We start from the raw sequence: 27418 nt of genomic DNA on the forward strand, positions 1-27418 counted from the left end.
AAGTTAATTTATAATAATATTTTATTGTAAATCAAATATATGTACATAAACATTAAAATACTATATAATGATATGCTTACAGAATTCTCAAGCCACTTAGTGTACACAATATGTATACAATTTTATACATGTGATATACATTAAAACTGGTGAACCCAAAAGTCATGAAATGAGATACCAACCAACAAGAACTACTGAGGAGTACTACATGAAGAGAGACTGAGGAATGGTGTTACAGGCATATTTAATTTCTAATTAAATAATTTTTGGAAATTGCATTGTAATACTAAATTCAGTTACAAAATTTATTGTACAAAGCATTTTAATTTTTAAGTAAATATAAAAAAATCTGATCAAGTTCTCTATAGCAATATATTATAGGTTTTTACTTTGAATATATAATTAATGTTGTATATTATTATCCTTCTACTAAATAAATATTTATCAATTATATTTTATCAATTTTCTATTATTTATACATTCCAAAAATATACATAAATATATTAAATTTATTTAAAATTGCATGTTGCAGATTCCATGTTCATAATATATATTGCTTAATATTAAATTATAAAATATAAAACAGAAATAAAAAATAAATTCTAATTTATTTATGATTTAACAAATTAATATATATCCATTTTATATAATATATAAATTTTTTTTATATAATATATAAATATATAATTAATTTATATTTACATTTACTTATTAGATTAATTAAAAATATTTTTTTGTCTAGAATACTTTACTATAATTGAAATTTGTACATTTTTATTTTAATTGGAGTACATAAATTATGATATGCTATTGAATTTTTTAAACAATTTTTTATTGATTTATAAATTTTAATATATAAAATCTTATAATAGTATTCAATCATAATTTCATAAAATAATTTTGTTCATATGATTTATAAAACAGTACAGTTTCTGAACATGCATAAAAGTATTTAATCAAATATAACTCTATAATTTTATTTCTTTATATAATTAAATAATTACATTTTATTTTAGATTTAATACTAGAAGAGTTAAATTTATTTTTATATATATATAAAAAATTCTATTATTAATAAGTATACAACTATTATTAATTAGTTGTTATTGTAATTTATTTATTAATAAATTACATTGTTTAATTTTTTTTAACATTAATTTTTATATGATTGATAAAATGAAGAACATTTCGTTCATATATGTATATATACAAGATATAAATAAATAATATAAAAATTGATATATAAAAATATTGATTGAAAATTATTTATTAAATTATAAATAATTTAAGTTTACATTAAATGTAGCTAAGCAAAGATAAAGCGAAATATAATGATAATATATCTAATGAATAATGAATAATATAATAAAAATAAAATAAAATAATTCTATATCTGTTTTTTTCATTTAACTCAAACTTTAATTATATGTAACTTAATAAATAAACTTTAACATTTTTGCATATCAATTTTTATATTTGTTTTGATCTCTAGAATTGATTTTCCAAAGATCTTATGAATATATTCTATATAATTTATGCATAGTAAATAGTTGATGATTCTAATTTTATAAAAAGAAATATTTAATTAAAAAAATATAGATAATTTAATACAAAAATTAATACAATACTTATTTTAAAAAAAATACAATGGTATTTATATTATGTCGGTGAATTTGTGCTTAAATATAATAATTTACAAGTTATATTTTTTTTTATTTTTTGTTAGATTTACATAATATACTTTAACAACACATCAAATACAAAATTTATTTTAATGTTATATATGTTATTCTTAATTGTAACTTAAATTAAAAATCATTAATTCAATACAACCTTTTTTACATTCATAATATATATTGTCAGATATGAAGTATTTAACAAGATATATTCTTTGACATATAATCAAAAATATATGTGAAATATGGTATAATCATATCTATACAAAAATGATAACATTTTTAAGATATGATTTTTTATCAGAAACATTATACCGTTTAAAAAACATATTTAAATAGTTTTAAACATAGTTTTAATAACAAATTTTTTGATTTATCTAATTATATATATTTTATAATAAACCAAAATATTATTTAGCTTAAAATGTTACATTAGAACTGTTTGATAACTTAAAAATACATAGATAACATAATGATAATAATGACACTATTAATGCGAGGAAGTATTTTATGTATATGTTAACAAATACATAATTATACGAAGTGCAGTGAGTATAAAAAAGGCAGTCGTTTTAAACTCACATCTTAATAATGAATCGTATTAAACAATTATTGAAAATGTTTGCGTTTGTTTGTATGTATGTATGTGTGTTCAAACATTTGTTTGTACACTTACAAAATTTGTACCATAGAATTACGATCTATTATGAGCGTCCTAAAAATATATGGAATTATATTACAAGTAATAGCACAAATTAGTATATATTGCATAAATAGTTTAAAATAAACTAAATCGTCAAATCTTACAAAATTTGTTATCACGGAATTAAACTATTTCATGTAGTATATATAGTAAGTAATAAATTTATATTTACAGTATATTATATTTTTAAACATTCACCCCTCAACTTAGTATTTCACATTTTACAAAGAATTATCAATTTCTTGTCTTTTCTTACATATGTTTTCACATATGTAAATACGATTTGTATAAAAAGAGATTTGTTATTTAAATAGAACAGTCTATTTATTTGTCGTCCAACCACGCCAAATGGAAGCTATACTAGCTGCTGCACTCGTAACTAAACCTCCAGCAACACTTTGATTCACTTGCATACTAGATGATTGTTGACTAATCATTGCACCAGGGATGGGAACTACCATTTCAGGACAAGCAACATTTGGAACCTAATAAAAATAAAATATTTATATAATATAGTTAAAATATTATATTATATAATAATCATTAATAAGTAAATAAAATAAAACTTACAGCTTCCCAATCCCAATTAAAAGTATCTTCTTCTTCATCAGAAGCAGAATCATCACTATTTTCTAAATCGGGAACTAATTGACTGTGCAATTTTGCTACAATATTTGAATCTACTTCCATTGGACCAATTCTGTTTCAATATATAAAATATATTGTTATATGTATGTTATTGTTACAACAATAATAAATAAATATATACCTTCCAAGATCACTAATTTCTGTATTGAGCAAGTGCATTAAGTTTTGTAAAGTATGCATTGGATGTAGAACTGCAATTTTAGTATTTTGTGTAAAACATAAATGTAATACATTACTATTGAGCCTTGCTACCTTTTTGGCAAATTTTTGATCTGACATTTCATTTCCACAAAATTCTCTAGAAATGTTTAAAAATTAAATTTTTATAAATAATTATTTTATTTCAATATTTAATGCATTTGCATAAAAAAAAAGTGAAATATTTTTCACATACCCATAAGCAAGCTTATATGGTAATCTTACATTAACGTAATAAGCAATAATATTAACCAACTGTGTTGCATATGTTAAAGCAGCACTGATATTGTATGCTGGATTGTGCATTGCAGTCTCTTTATTTGCACCTGGGACTCCATCTTTGTTTGCTGCCACTAAAAAGTATGCTTGATATTTATATAAATCATATAATTCATTAAAAAAAAATATGAATCAAATAATTTATATACCCCATAAAGAATAAGCACTATAATCTCCGCTTCCTGGTAAAGTTGGTGCAATTATACGGTGCTGAACTTCTAAAGCATTTTCTGTATCATTAATCCATCTACCTCTAACATATGATGTTCCAGATGCATCTGCCAGTGCACAAGTTACATCTGAACTAGTATCTTCCTCACTACTACATAAACTAAAAACAAATAAAAAATATTTTTTAATAAATATTTTAATATTCTATAAATACTACTAATTTTTTAATATTTAATATTTTTTAATTTTTTAATATTTTTGATTTTTTGAAGATAATTAATTATTACCTTCTATTAGGTTGCACTTTGGATAATGGAAAAATATATTGAATCAATTGTTTTGCAGCAGTTCTAATGACTTTTTTCAACTGCTGCCTTTTTCTATCTACTGCTTCTTTTTGTTTTTCTTGTTTTGCTCTTAAACCAGTTACATATCGATGTAGTTTTTCAATTCGTTCTTCATGTCTAGGTAATCTAAGAGCTAATTGAGAGTTTACATCTTTCAGAACATTTAAACGTTGATTACCTATACATTATTAAATTTTTTTAAATGTATCTATTTTCTAAATATTAAAAATATTAATAGAAATATACCTCTGTTTATACTTTGCCTTGTTTCATTTACTAATGATTGAAGTAGTCTAACTCTCTCTTTGCAAGTATTTATATCACATATCTACAATCCAAAGCATAATTAAATATAATAATAACGATATAAAAATTTATATATCATTTTTTAACAATTATTAAATTTAAAGTATTAAATATAAAATAAAAATATAAAATACCAATTTATCCCTTTGTTTATATTTTTCAAGAGCTTTTACACATTTTTCTTCTAATTGAGCTCTGGCAGCTTTCAACCGTAAAAGTCGCAATTGTTTATCTGCAAATCTATTCAGATATAAATCAGAATAAAATATAATTTTTTATTGATTACTTATTAATATATATTTATTAATAAAATAAATGAGATATTTTAACAATTTTCACAACAAATTTTCTTTTATGATTTAATAAGAATAAAAATTATATTGCATTCAAAAAAATTATAAAAAATATTTAAAGAACATTTGACGTCAAATAAAATTTTAATACATAAAAATAAATGATTATTAAACACCTAAATTATAAGTATCTATTTACCGTTCGGAATAAACAGAAGTTGAATGAATAAAATCTCCATTTTGAATACACTGACGACAATAAAAAATTCGACGACTATTATGGCACAGTGGACACTTCAATAGATTCACGCTTAAACGATTCGAAACGTCTTCCAATTCTGACGAAAGCTGAAAATCTGCAGGTGCTGTACAGGACCCATCAGAACTGCTTGTCGCCATAACCAAGACCAAGAACAATAAGCTTTCGTTTGTCTGTTGTCACTCATCAGCTGATCTGCTATTTACTTATAATCTCCCGCCACTTTCTATATGATATTGTTTTCATCGCATATCTGTACTTTTATATTTATTCATATTACATACATAAAATCTAACTTCACCCAAAATTTCTTATAATTCGATGAATAATTCTTAAATTATAGAAAAAACAAACTTAAATCTCTACTTACGTATCTTATAGCTGTACCGTGACAGCAATCACGTTGAAAAAATCCCGTTATGCTATAAGATAAAGAGAGAAAGAGGCAAAAATTTAACATATAAATTTTAGAAAGATTTGTAAGTATAATTAAAACGATAAAGAGCATAAAAATTAATTTAAATAATATTAAAATTTTATTTATTTCAAAATATATGAAAATCATTAACAAAAAATAAGTTATTTATATTATATTTATTTATTTATTCAAATTATATATTTTATGTTGATTTTTAATTATTAATTATATTTACTATAATATGTATTTTTTTCATAATTTATATATTTAAAATTATAATTATATAATTATAAAATATTAATTATAACCACAGACTAGATATAGAAAAGATTTATCATTCAATATATTTTTGTGTCACATAATCCGGAGTTACACACATAGCATTTATCATTCTCTTATGCGATATTATCGATTTAGAATGAAAAATATAGAAAGATATAAAATAATATAAGCTATTATAAGAAAAAAATTATGATTGAATTGAAGAAAATATCGATCTAGTAATTCAAAAAGCATATTATTCTATATAAGAAAATGTTGACATTTATATATTTATCTATTTAAAAAAATATTCATAATATCAAATACACTTTTCTTTAAAATATTTTTTAACTGTTCAGCATTCATATATAGTAATAAAATATTTTTGGATTATTTTATTTAATTCATTATGAAACTTGCTACATATATTTACTTATTCATATTTAAAAAAAAATACGATAATATATATAAAATATGATTTTTTTTCATTAAAAAAATCTTTTTGATTCATAAATCTATTAGAAATGTTATTTACTGTTACAATAAAATATAAAATAAAGAAAACAAATAATGGGAAAAAAATTTTTTGAAAAAGATTTTTATACCATCTCTTTAAAAAATGTACAAACTTGAAATATGTTGAGCATTCAAAAGATGACGCGTTATCAATTTTATATCTTTATATATAATTTGTTTTTTTTTTTTCTTTATATATTTCATTTGTTAGAAATAGTATTAATTCGCATATTTTTATACTATTTCTATTTTGCATTATACTCTATATACTTATATTATGTAAATTGTAACAAATTTAAACCTGTGATAACTGATATATCAAAAATATCAATTTTTTTAATAACATAATATATATTTGTATTTTTATATGTCATATATATAATTTATAGAACATATTTTTGTATTTCTATATATATATATTTTAATTTTTTTTCTGCAGCTTTCAAAAATATATTTTAAAAAGTTAAATATACAAAAACTAAATATATAAGAGGTTAGTATATTATTTCATAATATAATTTTCATAATTAGAATTTATTAAAATCTTGAAAAACGAGAAATGACATATTCTTACCAATAAGTTAACTTAAAGAATAAATATATATAAAAAATAAATACATTAAATTTCACAAAAATTTTCATGCTATTTCTTCTAAATTTACTATGTGCATATTTATTTCTTGCAATAAGAATTATTTTATTGTAAATGTGAAATATTTTTCGATAATTTTTTTAATTTTAAAGAATTTAAATATACTAGTTGTTTATATGACTTGCTTTGTACAATCGTATTTTTGTAGAATCTGTGATTCTATACTAGTTGTATTATATACCCATAGTTATATTATTTATTTATGTATAATATATATAGTATATATCCATAATACCCATATAATAACTCATTTCAATTATTGTTAATAATAAGCATTAATTAAGTTTTGTAAAATTAAGTTTGAATTCCAATCCAATAACGTTGCATGTGACACGAAAATGACAAAAAAATAAGATAGATTCAAAATTCATAACACGAAAAAACATTATTTTTTGTATCTCATCTGTGCCATACAATAATAAGAAAAATTCATATTATATTATTTTATATTTTATCTATTCTATTTTTAAGTCATATAACATTAACATTATTTATTTCTCTTTATTAGAAAATACCGGGATATTATCTAAAATTCTATTGTACCATTTGTTGATCATTTTTTAAACTTAAAGAAAATTTAAAGAAACATTTTAAAATGTTTTGTTTCAAATACTTTAAGTAATTAAAAATAAATAAACTAAAACGATATAAATATCTTTTAAAAAATATTTGTAATTTTTTAGAAATCATAAACTTAATTTTAGTTGATTAAAAATCAAAGGAGTATAATTATAAATAATAGGTTAAATTGTAAATATGTTTTGTAATTAAAAAATAAATTAAATGAATTGAATATATATATATTATTTATATATATTTTAATAAGTGAGGAGAAAAGACAAAAACAATGACATCAATTATAAAACTTCATGCTGTTTCTGGAGCTATGGATGAATCTCCTCCTTGTTATATATTACAAGTTGATGAATTAAGAATATTACTTGATTGTGGATGGGATGAAAATTTTGATCAAGAATTTATAAGAGAATTAAAACGGTAGATAATTATATGATATTTTAAAAATTATAAAGTAAATAAAATAAGAAATTTAAGAACAATAGTAACATAATATTATTCTTTTAGTCATGTTCATCAAATAGATGCAGTTCTCTTATCATATCCAGACCCATTACATTTGGGTGCTTTACCATATTTAGTTGGAAAATGTGGTTTAAATTGTCCTATATATGCTACTATCCCTGTATATAAAATGGGACAAATGTTTATGTATGATATGTATCAGGTATTCTTGATAAAAAAAATTTTAATCAAATTTCAATACTTTTTATTGTTTTTATAATTTCATTAAAATAAATTACACAAAATAAATATTTATATATTTTTGTAGTCTCGTCATAATATGGAAGATTTTGATCTTTTTACACTTGATGATGTTGATGCAGCATTTGATAAAATAGTTCAATTAAAATATAATCAAAGTATTTCAATGAAGGGAAAAGGATATGGAGTTACTTTAACACCTTTACCAGCTGGTCATATGATTGGAGGTACTATTTGGAAAATTGTGAAAGTTGGTGAAGAAGATATAATATATGCTGTAGATTTTAATCATAAAAAAGAACGACATTTAAATGGTTGTGAATTAGAACGATTACAAAGACCATCTTTATTAATAACAGATGCTTTCAATGCTACATATCAACAAGCAAGACGTAGAACCAGAGATGAGAAGTTAATGAGTATGAAAATAAATTTTGTTTATAATTCTATTAATAATATTTTATAATATTATATTATTTGATATTTAATAATATTTTATAGCAAATATTTTACAAACTCTACGTGGAGGTGGAAATGTTTTGGTTAGTGTAGATACAGCTGGTCGTGTATTGGAATTAGCTCATATGTTAGATCAATTATGGCGCAATAAAGAATCTGGTTTACTTGCATATTCTTTAGCTCTTTTAAACAATGTTAGTTATAATGTTGTTGAATTTGCTAAATCACAAATAGAATGGATGAGTGATAAATTAATGAGAAGTTTTGAAGGAGCTAGAAATAATCCATTTCAATTCAAACATTTACAATTATGTCATAGTATGGCAGAATTAAATCAAGTTCCTAGTCCAAAGGTTAGAATATTTATTATAAAATTATTAATTTATATAAATATTAATAAATAATATAAATGAAAATAGATTTATATGTGAATTCAAGGTTGTACTTGCAAGCACTCCAGATATGGAATGTGGTTTTTCAAGAGAATTATTTTTACAATGGTGTGGTAATCCCCAAAATAGTATTATATTAACTAGTAGGACATCACCAGGAACACTTGCAAGAGATTTAGTAGAAAAAGGAGGTAATAGAAATATTACATTGGAGGTAAAACGGAGAATAAAATTAGAAGGACTTGAGTTGGAAGAATATCAAAGAAAAGAAAAATTAAAACAAGAACAATTGAAACAAGAACAAATGTATATAATTATAATATATTATATTATAATATAGAAATTGATATTTTCATAGATATTATTTCTTATTTAAATACTTATTATATTTCAGGGAGACTGCTGATATAAGTTCTGAATCAGAAGATGAAATAGAAGTTGGTGGAGGAAGAGGAAAACATGATTTGTTAGTGAAACAAGAAAGTAAACCAGGTTTTTTTAAACAAAGTAAAAAACAACATCCTATGTTTCCATTTGTAGAAGAAAAAATTAAAATTGATGAATATGGAGAAATTATAAGGTATTTATTGTATACATTTATAATATTTTAAATTAATGATAATAATGTATAATTTTTTTAAATTTGTATATAGACCAGAAGATTATAAAATAGCAGAAACTATGCCAGAAGTAGATGACAATAAAGAAAATCTGGAAACAAAGCAAGAAGATACTGCTCATCATCCAGAAATACCTACTGATATTCCAACCAAATGTATTCAAGTTACACGTACAATGACAGTTAATGCCTCTGTTACATATATAGATTTTGAAGGTAGATCTGATGGAGAATCATTACAGAAAATTTTGGCACAATTAAGACCAAGAAGAGTTGTACTAGTTAGAGGATCACAAAGAGATACTGAAATTCTTGCTCAACAAGCACAAAGTGCAGGTGCACGTGTATTTATTCCAGGAAGAGGAGAAACATTAGATGCTACAACAGAAACGCATATATACCAAGTAATATTTAATTTATCTTAATTTAATCTTTATATAAATGCATATATATATATATACATATATAATATATTTATTAAAATTATAATATAAAAAATTATAATATAATAAAATATAAATTATAATCTTATATTTAATTAGGTTCGTTTAACTGATGCACTTGTTAGTGGTTTAAACTTTTCAAAAGGAAAGGGTGATTCTGAAGTAGCATGGGTTGATGCAATGATAACTGCACGTGATCAGATATGTCGAGATGCTGTTGCAGGTACTGAATCAAATGATTCAATAGATCAAAGTGATAAAATACTCACACTGGAACCTCTGCCATTAAATGAGGTATTATAAAAAAATAAAAATAAAAATCTTATATTTACAATATAAATATTTACAATATAATTATTTTACAATATAAATATAAATATTGTGACTATATTTATGGTTTATAGGTGCCTGGTCATCAAACAACATTTATAAATGAATTAAAATTATCTGATTTTAAGCAAATTTTAAATAAAAGTAATATTCCCTCTGAATTTAGTGGAGGTGTTTTATGGTGTTGTAATAATACTATTGCTGTCAGAAGGGTTTGTATTTAATTAATTTATTTAATTATAATTATAATTAATAGTATAATTAATAATAAAATAAGAATTTTTTAAAATTTAATGTTTTTTCAGCATGAAGCTGGAAAAGTAATATTGGAAGGTTGCATTTCAGAAGATTATTATAAAGTACGTGAATTACTGTACGAACAATATGCAATTGTATAAATTATTATCTTTATACTAATAAATATAAATTTAATATAAAAATTTATATTTGTATCTTAAGTTTTCTTATTACTTAAATTATTCAAATATCATATGAATGAGACAAAATAAAAATATAGGAATATTAATAAATTTAATCAAACGAATAATAAATATTTTTTATATATATATTTTATATTTTGATCATTTCAAAAATTGGCGCGAAAATTTACTAACCTCATACTTTTCATTTAGTTATCGAGCATTTAAATTAATCTTTAGTAACATTTTTTAAATGAAAGTTATTAAGATTATATTCTTAATATTAAAACAGTGTAAAAAATATAAATTTATTAAATCATAAATTCAATGGTAAATTATAAATTAAATTAAATTATATATAAAATATTTCAAAAATAATATACAATATCTCAAAGTCTATCTCAATATCTAAAATTTTTAAATATACTATTTTTAATAGATTATTTAAGTAAAAAAATTTAAATATATTATTTTTAATAATAAATTTAAATTTATAAAATTTGTATAATAATAATATCTAATTATTTGAATAAAATTTTTGTTCCAGAATTCTATCAATGCCTGAGATAATCTAATAAATTATAAAGTACTGTATATTAATTGATAAAATTATTTTATCATTTCTTATATTAGATTTTGAAAATGCGAAAATATTATCAAGCTGCACTTGTAATAATTGCTATAATGAGTCTTGTGTCTTTATTATTTTATAGACATGAATATAACAAGTTAAGATATGTTTTAGAAGTTTTTAATTATTTTGGTAAGCCAAATCAAAAAAATGAAATAAATTGTACCAATAATATACCAATATTTACAAAACTTGACATGAAATTTGAAGAACCACTTTCTTCTTGGCAAAGATTAGAGAATGATTTATATGTTTATTCTGCATATAATATACATGATAATGAAATTCAAGTAATAGGTTTTGGTTCATCAAATAATATTAAGAATATGCAATGTGCAATATTATTTGAAAATGAAACTAATTCAATTTTAGGAGATTTTAGTTATCTCTTAATTGATGATAATTTAAATATTGCAAATATTGATAAAAATTTTAATTATAAAGGATATCATTTTTATTGTGCATACACCAAAAATAAAATACCAATAGGAATAATGTTTTTTATAAAATCTAATTCAGATCTTAATAATGTGCCTATATTACCAATCAAAAGTCAATCACATACTTTAAATTATGCCAATACTGCAATATGCATTACACCATCATTGACAAAACCAATACAACCATTACAAATGATTAGTTTTATAAAATTTCATGATATAATTGGTGTGGATAATTTTATAGTATATGATTTTGGTATTCCAAATGAATATAATAGTAAACTTAAAGAATTATCTAAATCTCAAAACTCATATTGGAAATTTACATATACAATAGTGCCATGGAATTTTCCTTTTTCCAATACTCATCCTACTATAATAAAAAACTTGATACAAGCAGATTGTTTGTATCGTACATATAATAAAGTTATGTATATCATTACATTATCTTGGGATGAATATATAGTTTTAAGATATCATCATTCCCTTACAGACTTAATGAGAGATTTTAAAAGATCTAGATTAAAAGCTGATCGTTACAAATTAAAGACATTAACTTTTTGTACAGAACAAACAGATAATCTAATCAATAGAAATGTAACATTTATGATATTTAAAAAATTACATTATGATTCAAGTATTCTTGATAATCAACCAATTTATATCTATAATATGCATGAAATATTAAAAAAAAAAAATATATATACACGAGCGATTGGAAAAGATTTAATTACGTTAAATCGTTATCAATATTGTTTCGAAAAATCAAATTCAGAAACAAATGTTGAAGATACTTCAATTTTAAGATTCATTGAAGATATACAAAATTCACAATTTAGAAAATTTATATTAGAAAATAAATTCTTTTAGAAAGTAGCAAATGATTTAATATATTTATAAAATAAATTTAATTTGAAATTTAATTTTAAGTTTTATTTATATATATCATATATAAATGAATATATAAAAAATAAGAATATAATTATATAATATTATATATATATAAATTTATTATATTGCATAATTATTGATTTTTCAATATTTATGATTTATATATAAATATTTTTTCCTAATATTATTTTTTATATTAAATACTTTTTACATGGCAATACATTTTTTTTTAGTTTAAATACTTTATTTATCAAAAGAAATAGTATAAAAACATTTTCATAACTTATTTAGTACTATATTTAAAAGGAAATTTTATGTTTATTACTAAATGCTAGTTATTCACACATATAAAAATTATATATAATAAATACATATAAATTGAATGATTTTATTGCAAACTTTACAAAGGTTTTGTAATTTTACTTTATGTTAATTGAAATTTTAATAATAGATTTGTTTTTAATAAAATATTTTTTGTATTAGAAAAAATAACATTATATAACAAAAACTGTACTTAAAATTAAAATAAACAATAGTAAAGTGCCATTCAATTACTAAAATGTGTTGAAATGTGTTTTTCAAATATTTCAATGTATATTTAAGAATTCTCTAATCAATACATCACTTAAACTTCCATAATTAAGGCTCTAAAGAAGATATTTACTTCAGTCGTTGAATTATTGTTGTATTTTGTAAACCAGCTTCTTCAATAGTTTTATCTTCTGTGAGTTCCTTAGTAGGATACATTGTTAATAAATTAAATTCTCTCATAGCATATTGAGGTCTCATACTGAGAAAAGATTAAAGAATAATATATAAAAATAAATTAATTTTCTTAATACAGATGAAATTATATAAGAAAGGATACGTTATTATATATTGCCTCAAATCATTAATAGTATGAGTTAAATTAAATTGAGCTTTTACACTAGTCCCATCAGCAAGACGAATTTGTAATGTTGTCACAGGTTTTGATTCATCTAAATTTAATTTTTGTTTTGCCTGAGATTCATTTGCTGCTTGATCTGCAAGATCTGTTGGTATTGTCATACCAACTGTAGCTGGAGAAGGGCTAGAAAAGAATTATCAAAAATATATAAAAAATAATTTAATAAAGTATACTAAAAAATAATTTTTCCATGTATATTATATACCTTCCTAACATATGTCCTTTTCCACTAAAAGCTTTCACTTTAACTTTTGGAGGAACATATGTTTCATGATGATGATCTTCCATATCAAGTCGTGCTTCAGTACCTTGTATCTCTTGGCGTATTTCTGCTGGTATTTCACCTCGTTTTATAGTCTCAAGAAATTCTCTATTTTCTGGATCACTATACAACCGAAGTTCAGAATCATTTATAGTGAATCCATCTTTCCATAATTTCAAAGTAATTAGTCCAGAATTTGTCTGTTGATTATTAGATGTTGTAGCAGTAACAACTATAAAAAAAATATTTATTTTAACATAATATAATTTGTTACAAAATAATTATTTACTTTATTGCAAAATAGTTTCATTTACTTTCAGTATCTGAACTAGTTTGACCTAATTTATATCCAGTACCACTAAAAGTATTTGGTCTTTGTTGTCCACTTGGTTTTGATTCTACAGCAATTGATTGTCTCTGACAAGACTTAAACATATCACTAACAATATCCTTTTTCTTTCCTGGTCCTAGAATTTGTTGTCCAGTATGTTCAGAACCACCAGCATAAAATGCTTGGCCTTCTTCATCCTCAGGGCTACTCTCTCTATCTTTAAGATCACTAAGCATTGCAAATTTAGATTTTGGTTTTATTTTTTCTTTTGATGATTTTCCTTCCATTTCTGATGATTTTACACTTCCTGCGTTTTTATCTGAAATATCAGTACGTTCTTCTTCTGATGTACCTTCAGTAGGTTCATTAGACAATGAAGGTAAAGCAAGAGGATAATAAAATGTGTCAAGAGCAACCTAAAATATTTTAAATTGACAGATATATTAAGATATATATATATAATAAAATATTTAACAATAAATTCTATGATTAATAATTATTAAAGTATTAATTTTATGACAATTAATTTTTTTTTAAATATATTGACAATTTCTAAAATAAAAAATCTAATTACTTTAATTATATCATTGCAACATTATTATTATGTATTTATATGTTGTGAAATATATTTTAATTAAAACAAGCCTTTAAAACAGTAACACAGCAATAGTTATGCTCTAAAATATTATTAAAAATACGAAATTGTGAGTTGTAAGAATATTACAATTTAATAAATTTAAGGTTACAAAGCCAATATTAAAGATCAATGAAAAAATATAGTTATAATAGTCTAAAATTATAACCTTCGTATTAAAATAAAATATGCTGCCTCACCTCAAGCTGCCAATTAGATAACTCAAGATAAAATCGTGCTTCTTCAGGTTCAACCCCAGTTGTATCTATAAATTGCGAAACTAACTCGTCATGGTTCTCCATTGAAAGGAAATATTAAACCACTCGTAATATATAGCAATGTATGCTTATGATAATTATTGTAACTTTCAAAATCTTTCTTGTAATAATTTCCTTTGTTCAGTTAATTCAACTTTACGTCAATTTCTTCAATTTACCTGTCATTCCTTCCATTTATATGGAACTGAACCGGATATATACACAGTGAATGAATCCGCGAAATGTTTAAATATATATTTTAATTTACTTTTAATTTTTTAATTATTTTTACAATTATATCATTTTGATATAATTTCATTTATTTTGTTTGTTGTATTTTAAACATATTAGAAAATATTATTATAAAAATTATATATATATATTAAAAAAATTTTTTTTTATTTTTTATATAATTATTTAACATTATAATGTATGATATTTTGATATATGACAAAATAAAGCTGTGCCGCATTTTATAAAATGAATTGGAGATATATTAGTTTTCAATGGTATGCTAATTATATAATTCTTTGAAGAAAGTTCAATACTATCAATATGTTGAACAGCAGTTATATAAATAGGACATATATATGTTTCTTGTATATTTTTTTTTATTCGTGAACACTTAAGATATATAGGTGGCATATTTTGCCAGATTTCATTTGAAAAATTTTCAACTAACATATTTTTTTCTAAACTCCATCGACCACCAAATATATATAATCCACATATTAAATATGTATCAACATTTTCTTCGATTTCTTTATTCGTTGTTATTTCAAAATAAAAAGCAATTTCTTCAATAGGTATATTATATTTTTTAGAAAATGTAAATAATATTGCAGAAAGAAACATTTTACAATTAAATAATGCATCAAACCAAATATTTGTAGGACGTCCTTGATCAATCCAATTTTTAATAAAATTTGCATGTTTTAATAAATTATCGATATAATGTGCTAAATTTTCAGCAAAAATATTGATTTGTATTTTTTTCCAAATTCTTGGAATTTTATTTTTATAGATTTCTTCGGCAAATTCTTTTATTGAATCCGTAAAAGGAAGATAACCATTCAATGTTAATTTTAGAGTATTCAATGTTTCCGTTATAATTTTTAAAATATGTTTTAATGACTTAATCTCATAAAGAAGAACTATTTGTAAAGATTCTTTAGGCATAGAAGTACATTTTTCTTCAATTTCATTAATTTTAATTGAGTCATATAATTTATTACTAATATCATTGATTAAAATTAATATTTGATTTTCCTGTATTTGTTCATTTAATAAAGAAATTGGAGAATTTATATATGAAAGAAATGATATCAATTCTTTAGCTATCATAGTATTTCGAGTAATAACACTACTTTTATTATATTCAAAAATTTGAGGTAATAAATCTGATGGAAATTTCTTAATATGTTCAATTATATGAAAGTATTCACATCTTTGTGGTATTAATTTTTGTATACCATTTGAATGCATATATTGTCTATTTTCAATTATATTAGAATTACAATAATCATTTAAAAGATGTTTTAAATATCTGCTGTCAAATTCATCTTGAATTTTTCCTCCATAATTACATTCTCCAATAAAATATAGAAGAATATCAAAAGGTATACAATCTGTATTATTTATGAAATTTTTTAATTGCATAATAGATATTTTAAGATCAGTATGTTCAAAGATATATGGTACATTCCATCCTTGAATCCTAAAATTTTTTTTTTCTTGTATAATTGTATGAAAAAGACATATTCCAAAAAGAAGTTTTAAAAAAATTTTATCTTTTCCAGGACAACCTTCAAAAAATTCTTTATTTATTATAGGTTCAGATTGATAAATATCCAATAATGCTTCTTTGATATTTAAAGGATAATCATACATGATTTTTATACTATTTTGCAAGATACTAATTGGAAATTTATTTGTACAATAACTAGATAACCATAATCGAAAATTTACAGATACATTGAAAGTGCTACAATTTTCATAAATTTTTTCAAGATAAGTTATCCAATGAGTTACTAAATGACAATTTTGTAAAAACACCCAATTTCCCTCTCTCTGAGCTTTTTGTATGAGAAATTCAGCTTTTTCTTCTTGACCTTTACTCATAGATAAGGAAACAAATTTTGATAAATAGCCTTTAGTTTTTGCATATGTAGAAATAAGAGTTAATGGTGTTACACAAGCAGGTAAAATAAATAGAAGTGGAGTTAAATAATTAGATTCTGCATATGATTGAGATATTTTCATTTTAAGAGAATAATTTTGTATATTTCCTAACATATTTTCTATCATTTGCATAATTTGTATTACAATCTTATCAGGATGTAAAATTTTTACAAGAATAAGTTTTTGAAATGTAGATAATGTACTATTCCAAGGTTTTGGTATCAAATGATCTTCAAGTGATTCAGAATTATAGTATTGTTTCCAAACTTTATTATTATAACAAAAATCATCTGCAAGATTGAAAAAAGAAGGAAATGTTTTACTTAGATTATAAATATTTATCCAAGTATTATATGGAAGCCAATCAAATTTAAAATTTGGAACTGTATTAATATGATTTATGCTTGGTCTTATAAAATATTTAATTTCTTTTTCAGTTGTTTGTTGATTATTCAATAGAATTTTAGAACATAATAAGAAAGAATATAATATTTTATGTTTTTCTGATAAAGATCTACAAATACTTGAATAAAAACTATGAGTAAAAGAAGATTTCAAATATTTTAATCGCTTTTCAAGAATAATACTCTTATTTGAATCTTTAATTGATTCTCTATATAGTTGCATAAACCATGCAAAAGAGAAACGATACATATGATTTATATATGGCAAAATATTTAATATATCAAATAAATCTGCACAATATTTAACAAAATGTACATAAGCATTTCGAAATTTATTTATTTTCATTGACATTGTTTTTGTTACTTCTTGTTTTTTCATAATACTTAAAAAAAGATTTTTTGATGTATCTAAACTTTTTATAGCAATTTCATCTTCAAGAATGTTTGTTGTTGTAGAAGATAAAATATTTAAAATAATATCTTCCTGTTGTTTTAATACTTTTTTATTATTAGCATCTTCTATAAGTAAAGCTTCAAATTTTTCTTGAAATTTTGGCTTTTCTTTGGAAATAATAAAATCAAGAAGTCTATCTTGAAGAGCTTCATTTGTAATAGAAAAATTAATTATTGTAAGTTTGCTAAATGTCTCATATGAATATTGAGGATTGAGCAATCGCGTTGTAATATATAATCGAAAATCAAAGGAATATTTTATAATACCAAAACCAGTATCTAAATATGAAAATTTTTCAATATTATAAATTTTTTTTAAAAGAAAAGGATCTAATGATATTTCTAATTCTTCTCCTACATTTTCAATTAATGTAGGAATACCATTTTCAACATTATATTGAATAATTGATAAATAATTAGAATCAGTAAGTTTAATAATTTTAAGATCATTTTTTTTTTCAATTCTTTTAATCCATTCATTTGCTTGATTTTGTGAATCAATAAATAAAGACCATAATTTGGAATTATTCATAATAATTGCATTTTCGACTGAAAAATTATTTTTAGATAAACCTGAAAAATACCAATAGTTTATATTATTGTCTTCTCCAAGTATATTTACTAAATTATAATTTTTACTATATGATATTTTTAAATCTTCTATGTAATGTTTCCACTGTTCTACAATTTTATTACGAAATACAATATTATATGATGCTATATAACTTATAATTCCACAAGTTAATATCATATCTCCCACAAGATTATCATAATTTATTTTAAGATTTTCTGCAAGCTGCATCCAACGATCTTTTTCTCCTTCTAAGCTTGCTATTAAATTTTCTGCTTTATGAAGTTTAATAGTACAGTTTTCTACTTCTTTTTCTAATTTTATTTTTTGTTGCAGTGTTTCTTGAAGACTGTTATTTAAATCACCAAGTTTAATATTTAACATAGAAAGAGTTTTTCGTTTCTTATTTAAAAAAGCTTCAGCTTCATTACATTCTTTTTGTGCAATAAGCAATTTCTCTTTCTTAGGAGCAACTGCCTTTGCAACTTCATCATAAGATACCATTGCACATACCCATTTACAAAGACCTTCTGCAGCACTTGATGCTTTAGCAACAATATGTGGTTTAAAATTATTATCTGTTATATATGTTTTTTTAATAATTTGTATAATATTAGATGAAATATTATCTTTATCATAATCTTTCAAAATTTGTAAAAAGTTCATATCACTTAAAATACGTTTACTTGGACTCCAGTAGTCTATATATTTTTTACCTGTAATTGTATCAATACCTTTATCTGGAGGAACATCAAGCATCACACATATTGCAGCCATTACTAGTTTAACAGTATCAGGAGGATTTTTCATAGCTTTGACTAATGTAATATCTGTAGGTTTTAATGTATTTAATGCAGCAATAGCATCTTCTAAGATTGGAATTGCTACAGCTAGATCAGCTTCACATTCTAATTTCAATTTTGAAGCAATTTCTGTTTTTTTATTTGCTATTTCTTCTTCTTTTTGTACAACAGCAGTTGCTTTTTCTATACTAATATTTTCATTTTCCACTTCTTTCATTGTAATAATCATTTTCTGAGCAGACGATTCTAATTGTGGTTTTAATATTGTTAATGTGGTTTTCATTTTTTCTACTTGTTGGGCTGCTAATTTTATCTTTTCTAAACCTATTAAACATCTATTTTTCATTGTAATGATATTTTTTTGTTTTTTACATATCAGATGAACATATAATTTCAACATATGTAAAAATGTAGATAATGTAACATGAATTTTTGTACCAGTTTCTTTATAATATATAATGCTTACTTCATCTGCATACTTATGTAATTGTATGCAAATTTTAATTACATTTGATTTTATATCTTTTTCAATATCAATATCTTGAATATATTTTAAACCTATTTGCATAAATGTATCTGTTGGCCACATTTCATACCAATTTAATGTACAATATTTTATTAATTCTGGATACTTATGTAAATATAATCTTATTTGATTGTTTGTTGCAGTAAAACAAATTATAATATGAAGTTTATTTTTACATTGCTCTAAAAAATAATTCATTACAGCATGATTACTTATTTCTTCATTTTTATTCTTATTTTGAGCGTGTAAACGTATCATTTCAATAATATTATATTTTTCTTCATTAGAAAATAGATTAGATATTTCTCCAGTAGCCAATAAACAACAAATATCATGAAGAAAATTTTCTCTAACTTGTTTATCTTTTAAGAAAAGTATAAAATCTTGTTTTAAGTTAGCAAACTTTTGTAAAATCATTTTTATATCTTTTCTCCACATGTTAAAATTACAATAAGAATGTACAGAAGGTTCAAATAATTCTTGTTGCTGCATATAAGCAGCAAGAGTCACTAAGGATTTTCTCCCAGATCCTAAGCTAGAAATAATTAATAAATTACTACCTGGTATAATCAAAATTCTTGAAATTTTTATCAAACATTCTAAAACATATTGTGATATTACAATATCAATATGTTTTTTAACATTAATATTATTATATTCATTTAAATAAACAATAATTTTATTTTTTAATTTTTCAATAGAATTAATTTCTTCATATTTTTTATTTCTATTTTTTTTTGTATCTATAAAAGAACCGAACATTAAATAGTAAAAACTATCTTTTGTAATTTTATTATCAAACTTTGGTAAATAATCGAAAACTGTTTCAAATGAATCTTTAAAATATCGTTTGCTAATTTCTTTAATTTGTAGAAAGAGCCACTCTTTGTCATTATTATCCAATATTCGATCACCAAAAACACGCCATATTTCATGAGCCCAAAGCCGCATAAAAGTAGCTTTAGTTTCTATTGACTCTTTTTGAAGAAGACTACATCCATTGATAACTTTAGCTATATCTCTTATGCTAAATTGATACTGAAATTTAGAAGGTATTGGTCTTAAAATTTGAATTATAAAATTATATATATCAATTGTAGCATTAGTTATACTAGTTACAGTACTTAATATATCTGCAGTAAAAGAATTTTTTTTTAAATTATTAAAAAGTATATTCGAAAATATTCTAAATATAGTATCCACAGAAGGTTCATACATAGTATACAGATTAAAATACCTTAAAAATCTAGGACACATCTTAATTGAGATATTAGAAATAATTGATAGTGAAAACATAATGTCATGAATAAAAATTTTATCAGGTTCATTAATATCATACAAATAACCATAATTATGATATTGTCGAATAAGATCTAAAATATTATTTATTTCTGATTTATATTCATATTTTTGTATATTAAGATCCTCTATAAAATTAATACAAAATTGATTTTTTGGAGGTCCATAATGTTTTTTCCTAATTTTATTTAATTTTGAGATTAATAATTGCTGTGTTTTGACAGCTGTACTTAAAGAAATAAAATTAAATAAATTGGAACATATTCCTTCTGGTAATTTATTTTTTAATAAAATTTTTATAAAACAAGTTTTTCCAATAGATATATTTCCACAGATAATAAAAGGTTTTTTGTATTTTATATGTTTTAAAACTATATCATTATATTTCATTGTATTAACTGTTGGTACAAAAATTTCATTACAATGAGAATTTTCTAAAATTTTTTCATTTTTTAATATATCAATACTTCCCCAATATTTCCAATTACCAACACCTTTAAAGATATAAAAATTATCTTGTATTAAACCTTCATGAGGTAATGTTACTTCAAAATTCTTTATTATTTCTGGTTTTGGATATTCTTTGTTAATTCCACTCCAAAGTGAAATACAAAAATTATTAAATTTAATATGAGAATCTATATCTAAATTTCCTCCTAATCCCCATATTACAGATAATATAAGTGCAACTTGTGCCCATATTAAAAAATGAGTAATTTTTCCTTTTTCTTCGGTATTTTCTGATAAAGCATCTCTCAAATACATTTCAAATAAATTTAAAGTTGATATTACATAATGTAAATGACCAATAGCTAAAGTTACAATACAATTTTTTTGAATAAATTCCAAACAAGGATTTATTATCCAATCAAAGAGCTCATATAAAACTTCTTCATATTTATCATAAATATTGTGCTTAGAAAAATATGTTTTAACATAAGGTCTCCAATCAATAGAATTTGATTCAATATAAATTATACCACAAGTTGATAAAATAGCAGGAGAAATATCTTCCATACTTATTGTTTCAAAGATAATGGATATAGAATTTTGCATATTAATTTTTTCATCTGATGTTAAATATAATATTTTATTAGTGTCAAGAATTGAATATAAATTCTCAATCCATATAGTATTTAAAGATCCATCAAATATTATCCATCTTTTATCAAAGGAATCATTTTTGGAGAAAGAATTAAGTATTTTAGAACATATTCCATTTTTCCAAATTTTCATTTTTTTATCAAAATAACCAAAAAGATAATTAATGTCAATTGTAGTTGGAACTATTGTTTCTATTTTTATGTTAATACCAAATTCAATGCCTTGTTTATATAAGTATTGTAAAACAATTTGAAGAATATTTAAAATTTCTGTTTTCCCAACAAAAGGATTGCCAACAATCATTAAAGATTGATAAACATGCATTAATTCAAATACTTGTATAATTTTAAGTTTGAAAATATCATGAATATAAATAGATTTGGATATACATACATTTTCAAGAGTTTCTAAAAATATTGTATAATTAGGAGGCAACAGCAAGATATCTGGAAACATATAATGAATTATATTTCTAAAAATATGTATGTCTATATTGCAAAGTTTTGGAAGATTAATATCAATTAATGAACGTAAAAGTAATACAATTTCATTTTCATCTGGAAAGTTTCTCTTTAAATAAATTATAGTTTTAACAATTACTTTTATAGAATATAAATTAAAAATATTACATGAATGACACCACAATTGTTCAGAAAATATTTTATATAATGTAATTAATTTTGAAGTTAATAATTTTGAATTAGATATACCACCAGAAAAAAGTTTAACTTCTACAATTCTATTCATATCTGGTATCATCATAGATACTGATCTAAATAACACTTTTAAATTATCTGGTAAATAAGAATATTTAAAAAGACCTAACTTTGTGATAATACAAACATGTCCAATTTGATTTATTTTTAATGAAGAATCTTCAAATATTACAACTTTTAAATTTGTTGCTATAATTTGAAAAATAGAAGTAAGAGTTTGTGTAATTCTTGATAGGAAATCAGTTTTTAATGTTTCAAAATTTTTAAAACAAAGCCAGGCTCCAGAAGAAAGATATCCCTTAAATATTTGAGATAAAAAGTCATAAGATATTATATTAGTACAATTAAAAATATGAAATTGTACTGCAATAGCTTTTGCTAAACTCTTGATTGTTTCTGATTTTCCTGAAGCAGGTGGTCCTATAATAGCTCCAAAGAAATTATATTTATATGCTTGCATAAGAGTATGAAAACATCTATCTGTCAAAGGAGTATTAATTATACATTGTTTGTAATAACCATATTCATATCCATATTTTATAGTTACATCAAAGGTTGATATTTCTACACAATTTTCTACTAAATAATATTGTAACTGTGCAATCCATTCAAAGTCTGTAGATTTTGTAATATTTTTATCTAATAATAATTTAATGATATCTTTTTGTTGAATTAATATAACAATTAAAGTCATTAATAAATTTCTCAATCTTTTTATTGAATAATTTCTTAATTCATTAATTAAACTATTTAAATGATTAATATATTTTGAATGTAAAAAATTTAAAACTTTAAAATCAAATGACATAAAACATTTGTATATTTCACTAGTCCAATAAAGTTGAAAAGAACAAACAATTGCCATACTTGGAAAATTTATAATGCTATTGTATGCAAATGTTTTATTAAATATTTCATAACATTGTAAAATATTATTTTTTATTGTGGAATTTATTTCTTTCTCAAAATATGTCAACCATTTCTCTTCATGATCATATTGTACATTAAGTAAAATTGATTTCTCTAAATGTAATTCTTCATTATAATCACCAAAAATAGAATAAATATAGTTTTCTTTATTAATTTTTATTTTTTGTATATTTTCAAAACATTTTTGTATATACATATTTGATGTTTGTAAACTGTAAGGTTTAAACAATATTTCTTCTATTTCATTATCAGAAAGAAAATAAAATCTTGGAAAGCATAGTCTTTTAGTTTCTATATAATTTTTTAATTTTTGATATATATATTCAAGTGTTTCAATAATATCAAGTAAAGATTTTGAAATTATTGTATTATTAATTTCTGCAAAAATGGGAGTTTTTGAGAGTTTATCTTGAATATTTTTCAAAATTTTTTTGGTTTTTTTATATAAAAAAAATTCTTCCGATAAATGTACTTCTATGCTAGGATGACAAAAAGTAGAATTTAAAGAAAATAACAATATTTGTATATAATCCCATTGATTAATAATTTCTTGAATTTTAGTAAGAGATATAAAAAAATCTGTCATTAGTGAAATTATTTGTTTGACAAAATTTGAAGTTTTCATTTCTTCTATTATTATAAGATGATCTTCTAATAATAACTCTATGTCATTTAAATTAGAAAATATATTCATTCCAGTTTGTTTATCAAGACTTATTTCAAAAGAAATTTTATTCCATTCTTTAATCATTTTCATTAATTTCTGTTGCATCTCTAATTCTCTGTTAGCACTTATACTAATACTTTTATATTTCTCAATATCATTCATTAAATTATATGAAATAATCTTTCTTAAACTAGTTCCTGCATTAGGCATAAGATTAAACTTACATATTGCAGACATTTCTATCCAATGTCGTTTTTGTAAAGCCGGATTACACATACATATTATTAATGGTAAATATTGTTTAAAATCATTTATACTATTAAGTGCTTGCCAACATAATTTTAATGGTGCAGGTTGTTGCATTGGATCTGGATCATCTGCAATTCCAGAAAATTTAAAATGTTTGTTCAATGTTGTATCCATTTTGATCTTTATTTTAAATGTTTTATTCATTTCAGTAATTTTTTCAAAATAATTCAATGTTTTGCTTTCTATAACAAGAATATCCAAATATTCAAAAGGGCCATCTAACCATATAGAATGATCTCTTTGCCATTGATAAATAATATAAATAAGATCATAGAATGATATGATTATTTCATGTAATTCAATCACATTTGAAAACTCAGTTTCAGAAAATTTAAATAATGTTTCTTCTTTATTGATTTTTTGTATTTCATAATTAATTTGATTTATTTGTTTAAGAAGATTTTTATAATATTCAACATATTCTTCAATTTTATTTATATCATCCATATTATTTAAAACATCAAGTTGAGGAATAATATTGTCAATGTTAATGTTTAAATTATTTATTCTTTTTTGTATATCATCTTCTAACTCATTTTTCATTGCCTCACATAAAGTATTACTTTGTTTAAATATTGGCTTAATTTCATATAACCAATTAATAGTTTTTTTATTTAATTGAATGTGATTATGTGATAAAATTGTTATTTCTGATAATATGTTTAACATATATATTGAATATTGTATTTTATTTTCTAATTCTTTCATTAATATTTGTGATGCATATGAAATATAATCAATTAATTCAATTAAAAATTGTGGATTTTTTGGAATATTTAATGCTTTTGTTTTTAAATTTTCAAAATCTGAACAAATGGTTTGATTAAATTCTTGATGATACATAATAAGTTTATTTAGCAATATATTTTTAATATCATAAAATTCTTTTTTTAAAGATTCTTTAGCTTTGCATTGTTCTAATTTTCCTACTGTATGATATGTATTTTCTATCATTGCATTTAATTTTTTTAAATAAGTATTATATTTCTGTATATGTTGAATGTATAAATCAAAATCTATTTTTTCTGATATGAATGATAATATTTCTTTTTTTAAAATAGATGTACAAATAGGATAAAATTTTTCAATGATATTTTTTATATGATTGTTTATACTTTGAAATAAATTATCTAGAATAATTTGCAATTTCTTATGAGATTCTTGAATATAAGAATCTGGTAATTTTATTTTAATATATTTATGTAATATTTTTATATTAAACCATTTCTCAAATGGTATTAAATCTTGAGCAATTATTCTAATTTTTTCAATTATATTGTGATATACGGAAAATATTTCGTTAATAGAAGGACTAAGAAATAATTGACCATTTTGCATAATTAGTTGAAATTTGATTTGAGGACAATATTTATTATTCATGATATTTAATATATGATCGATAGATCGTATCATAAGATTTAAAATTTGTTGTACAAAAACATGTGTTATACATCTTATAATGTTAGGTAATTTTTCTTTATTAATTTTTTTTAAAATTTTATTTTTTACTATAGCTTTTAATACCTCATTATAAAATTGATTTGTTACTGTCAATGATCCTTTTTTTATATCATTGTTGATCGTATTTTGAAAATCAGTTAATGACATAAATCCAAAATGGTGATAATTTTTAAAATTACAAATAATTATTGGAAATTTAACTTGTGCTTGGTTTATAATAATTTTTATTATTTCTAAATGAAGATAATATCTTTTATTTAATAATTTACGATGTTTTAAAAAAATATTTTTAAAAATTTTTTGATTATCTATAAATTTATAGTTCGTATAAATTATTTTAGGAAAGTAATTTTCATTCTTTTTATGATTTGATAATATAATTTTACTCAAAAAATCTTGCATATCTTTAATATATATATCTTTTACTTCTTTTAATATAGATTTTATTAACGAAGAATATTTTTTTTTATATTTATTTGGTAATAAATTTAAAATATTCATTTCCCAATCAATAGGAAATTCCTTAAAGAAATTCAAACACATTTTCATTTCATCACTTATTAAATTATTATTAAATAATAAAATATTGATATTTAAATTATTTAAATAATATATATTTACCATATTTATATCCATGTTACACATAAATATATAATAATAATAAAAATATATATATTTTTTTTTTAAAATTTAAGTTTACACCGTGAAATACACAATAAACTCATACTGTGGATAGAAAATGTTTTATCAATACTTAAACATTAGTGTATTCTTTAGTAGATATAAGTGTTATGAAAAAATGAATTATTATTGAAAAATATTTGATAATTTATATGAATTATGACATTTATATAAATTTGTTATTAATTATTATATTAATTATAAAATTATTATAAATTTATTATAAAATTTAAAATAAAAAATAATAA

General features: G+C 21.6%; 6 protein-coding genes across 9 annotated transcripts in view; 3 read left to right on the forward strand and 3 right to left on the reverse strand.

Annotated features, from left to right (window-relative positions):
- LOC102672838 (protein phosphatase 1B-like) overlaps positions 1-448 on the forward strand; it is a 10916-nt gene extending 10468 nt beyond the window's left edge. Inside the window, exon 7 of one of the 2 annotated variants that reach the window (XM_006613568.2) lies at positions 83-402. In XM_006613568.2, coding sequence (XP_006613631.1) covers positions 83-84 — 2 coding nt within the window. In that variant the 3' untranslated portion in view covers positions 85-402. Of the gene's footprint in view, positions 1-82 lie in introns of both variants that reach the window. The other variant, XM_006613570.2, reaches the window with a different exon arrangement.
- Positions 449-2169: 1721 nt separating this feature from the next.
- Positions 2170-5393, reverse strand: LOC102673151 (beclin 1-associated autophagy-related key regulator). The gene is made up of 10 exons (XM_006613571.2): positions 5251-5393; positions 4821-5133; positions 4463-4568; positions 4269-4350; positions 3963-4200; positions 3654-3835; positions 3422-3578; positions 3149-3325; positions 2950-3079; positions 2170-2864 (listed from the first exon to the last, which is right to left on the reverse strand). Exons 2-10 carry the CDS (start codon positions 5018-5020, stop codon positions 2700-2702), a joined length of 1437 nt encoding a protein of 478 aa, XP_006613634.1. The 5' UTR covers positions 5021-5133; positions 5251-5393; the 3' UTR covers positions 2170-2699.
- Positions 5394-7480: 2087 nt separating this feature from the next.
- LOC102673285 (probable cleavage and polyadenylation specificity factor subunit 2) lies at positions 7481-10709 on the forward strand. The gene is made up of 10 exons (XM_006613572.2): positions 7481-7723; positions 7811-7970; positions 8076-8427; positions 8510-8820; positions 8906-9165; positions 9254-9439; positions 9513-9882; positions 10021-10215; positions 10326-10463; positions 10557-10709. Exons 1-10 carry the CDS (start codon positions 7575-7577, stop codon positions 10647-10649), a joined length of 2214 nt encoding a protein of 737 aa, XP_006613635.1. The 5' UTR covers positions 7481-7574; the 3' UTR covers positions 10650-10709.
- Positions 10710-10859: 150 nt separating this feature from the next.
- LOC102673416 lies at positions 10860-13192 on the forward strand. The gene is made up of 2 exons (XM_006613573.2): positions 10860-11000; positions 11218-13192. Exon 2 carries the CDS (start codon positions 11313-11315, stop codon positions 12609-12611), a length of 1299 nt encoding a protein of 432 aa, XP_006613636.1. The 5' UTR covers positions 10860-11000; positions 11218-11312; the 3' UTR covers positions 12612-13192.
- On the reverse strand, positions 13001-15307 carry LOC102674338 (NSFL1 cofactor p47). Of its 3 annotated transcripts, none has more exons than XM_006613583.2 (5): positions 15009-15304; positions 14158-14493; positions 13787-14075; positions 13501-13704; positions 13001-13422 (listed from the first exon to the last, which is right to left on the reverse strand). In XM_006613583.2, exons 2-5 carry the CDS (start codon positions 14459-14461, stop codon positions 13293-13295), a joined length of 927 nt encoding a protein of 308 aa, XP_006613646.1. In that variant the 5' UTR covers positions 14462-14493; positions 15009-15304; the 3' UTR covers positions 13001-13292. The 3 variants fall into 3 exon arrangements, with proteins under 3 accessions (XP_006613646.1, XP_031365351.1, XP_006613644.1); XM_031509491.1 differs by having other exon boundaries at positions 14158-14590; positions 14978-15118; XM_006613581.2 differs by having other exon boundaries at positions 13203-13422; positions 14158-14590; positions 15009-15307.
- Positions 15308-15448: 141 nt separating this feature from the next.
- On the reverse strand, positions 15449-25571 carry LOC116185314 (dynein heavy chain 7, axonemal-like). The gene is made up of 2 exons (XM_031509486.1): positions 24944-25571; positions 15449-22852 (listed from the first exon to the last, which is right to left on the reverse strand). Exons 1-2 carry the CDS (start codon positions 25569-25571, stop codon positions 15489-15491), a joined length of 7992 nt encoding a protein of 2663 aa, XP_031365346.1. The 3' UTR covers positions 15449-15488.
- Positions 25572-27418: the final 1847 nt, after the last annotated feature.

This window comes from Apis dorsata, unplaced genomic scaffold (genome assembly GCF_000469605.1).
Source record: "Apis dorsata unplaced genomic scaffold, Apis dorsata 1.3 scaffold_157, whole genome shotgun sequence".
Taxonomy (NCBI): Eukaryota; Metazoa; Arthropoda; class Insecta; order Hymenoptera; family Apidae; genus Apis; species Apis dorsata.

Bases quoted from the DNA above. Each gene is read 5' to 3' on its own strand.
- LOC102674338 (XM_006613581.2), bottom strand. From the start codon at position 15,110: ATGGAGAACCATGACGAGTTAGTTTCGCAATTTATAGATACAACTGGG. The intron at 14,076-14,157 runs GTAAATGAAACT...TTTTTTTTATAG, and splicing joins AACTAGTTCAGATACTGAAA to TTGTTACTGCTACAACATCT. The intron at 13,423-13,500 runs GTATCCTTTCTT...ATCTTTTCTCAG, and splicing joins TTGAGGCAATATATAATAAC to TATGAGACCTCAATATGCTA.
- LOC102673285 (XM_006613572.2), top strand. From the start codon at position 7,575: ATGACATCAATTATAAAACTTCATGCTGTTTCTGGAGCTATGGATGAA. The intron at 9,883-10,020 runs GTAATATTTAAT...ATATTTAATTAG, and splicing joins CAGAAACGCATATATACCAA to GTTCGTTTAACTGATGCACT. The intron at 10,216-10,325 runs GTATTATAAAAA...TATGGTTTATAG, and splicing joins AACCTCTGCCATTAAATGAG to GTGCCTGGTCATCAAACAAC.
- LOC102673151 (XM_006613571.2), bottom strand. From the start codon at position 5,020: ATGGCGACAAGCAGTTCTGATGGGTCCTGTACAGCACCTGCAGATTTT. The intron at 4,351-4,462 runs GTATTTTATATT...TTTGGATTGTAG, and splicing joins ATAAACAAAGGGATAAATTG to ATATGTGATATAAATACTTG. The intron at 3,836-3,962 runs GTAATAATTAAT...ATTTGTTTTTAG, and splicing joins AAAGTGCAACCTAATAGAAG to TTTATGTAGTAGTGAGGAAG.
- LOC102673416 (XM_006613573.2), top strand. From the start codon at position 11,313: ATGCGAAAATATTATCAAGCTGCACTTGTAATAATTGCTATAATGAGT.
- LOC116185314 (XM_031509486.1), bottom strand. From the start codon at position 25,571: ATGAAAAATGAGTTAGAAGATGATATACAAAAAAGAATAAATAATTTA. The intron at 22,853-24,943 runs GTAAGTTTAATC...ATATGTTTCCAG, and splicing joins GATAGAAATGTCTGCAATAT to ATATCTTGCTGTTGCCTCCT.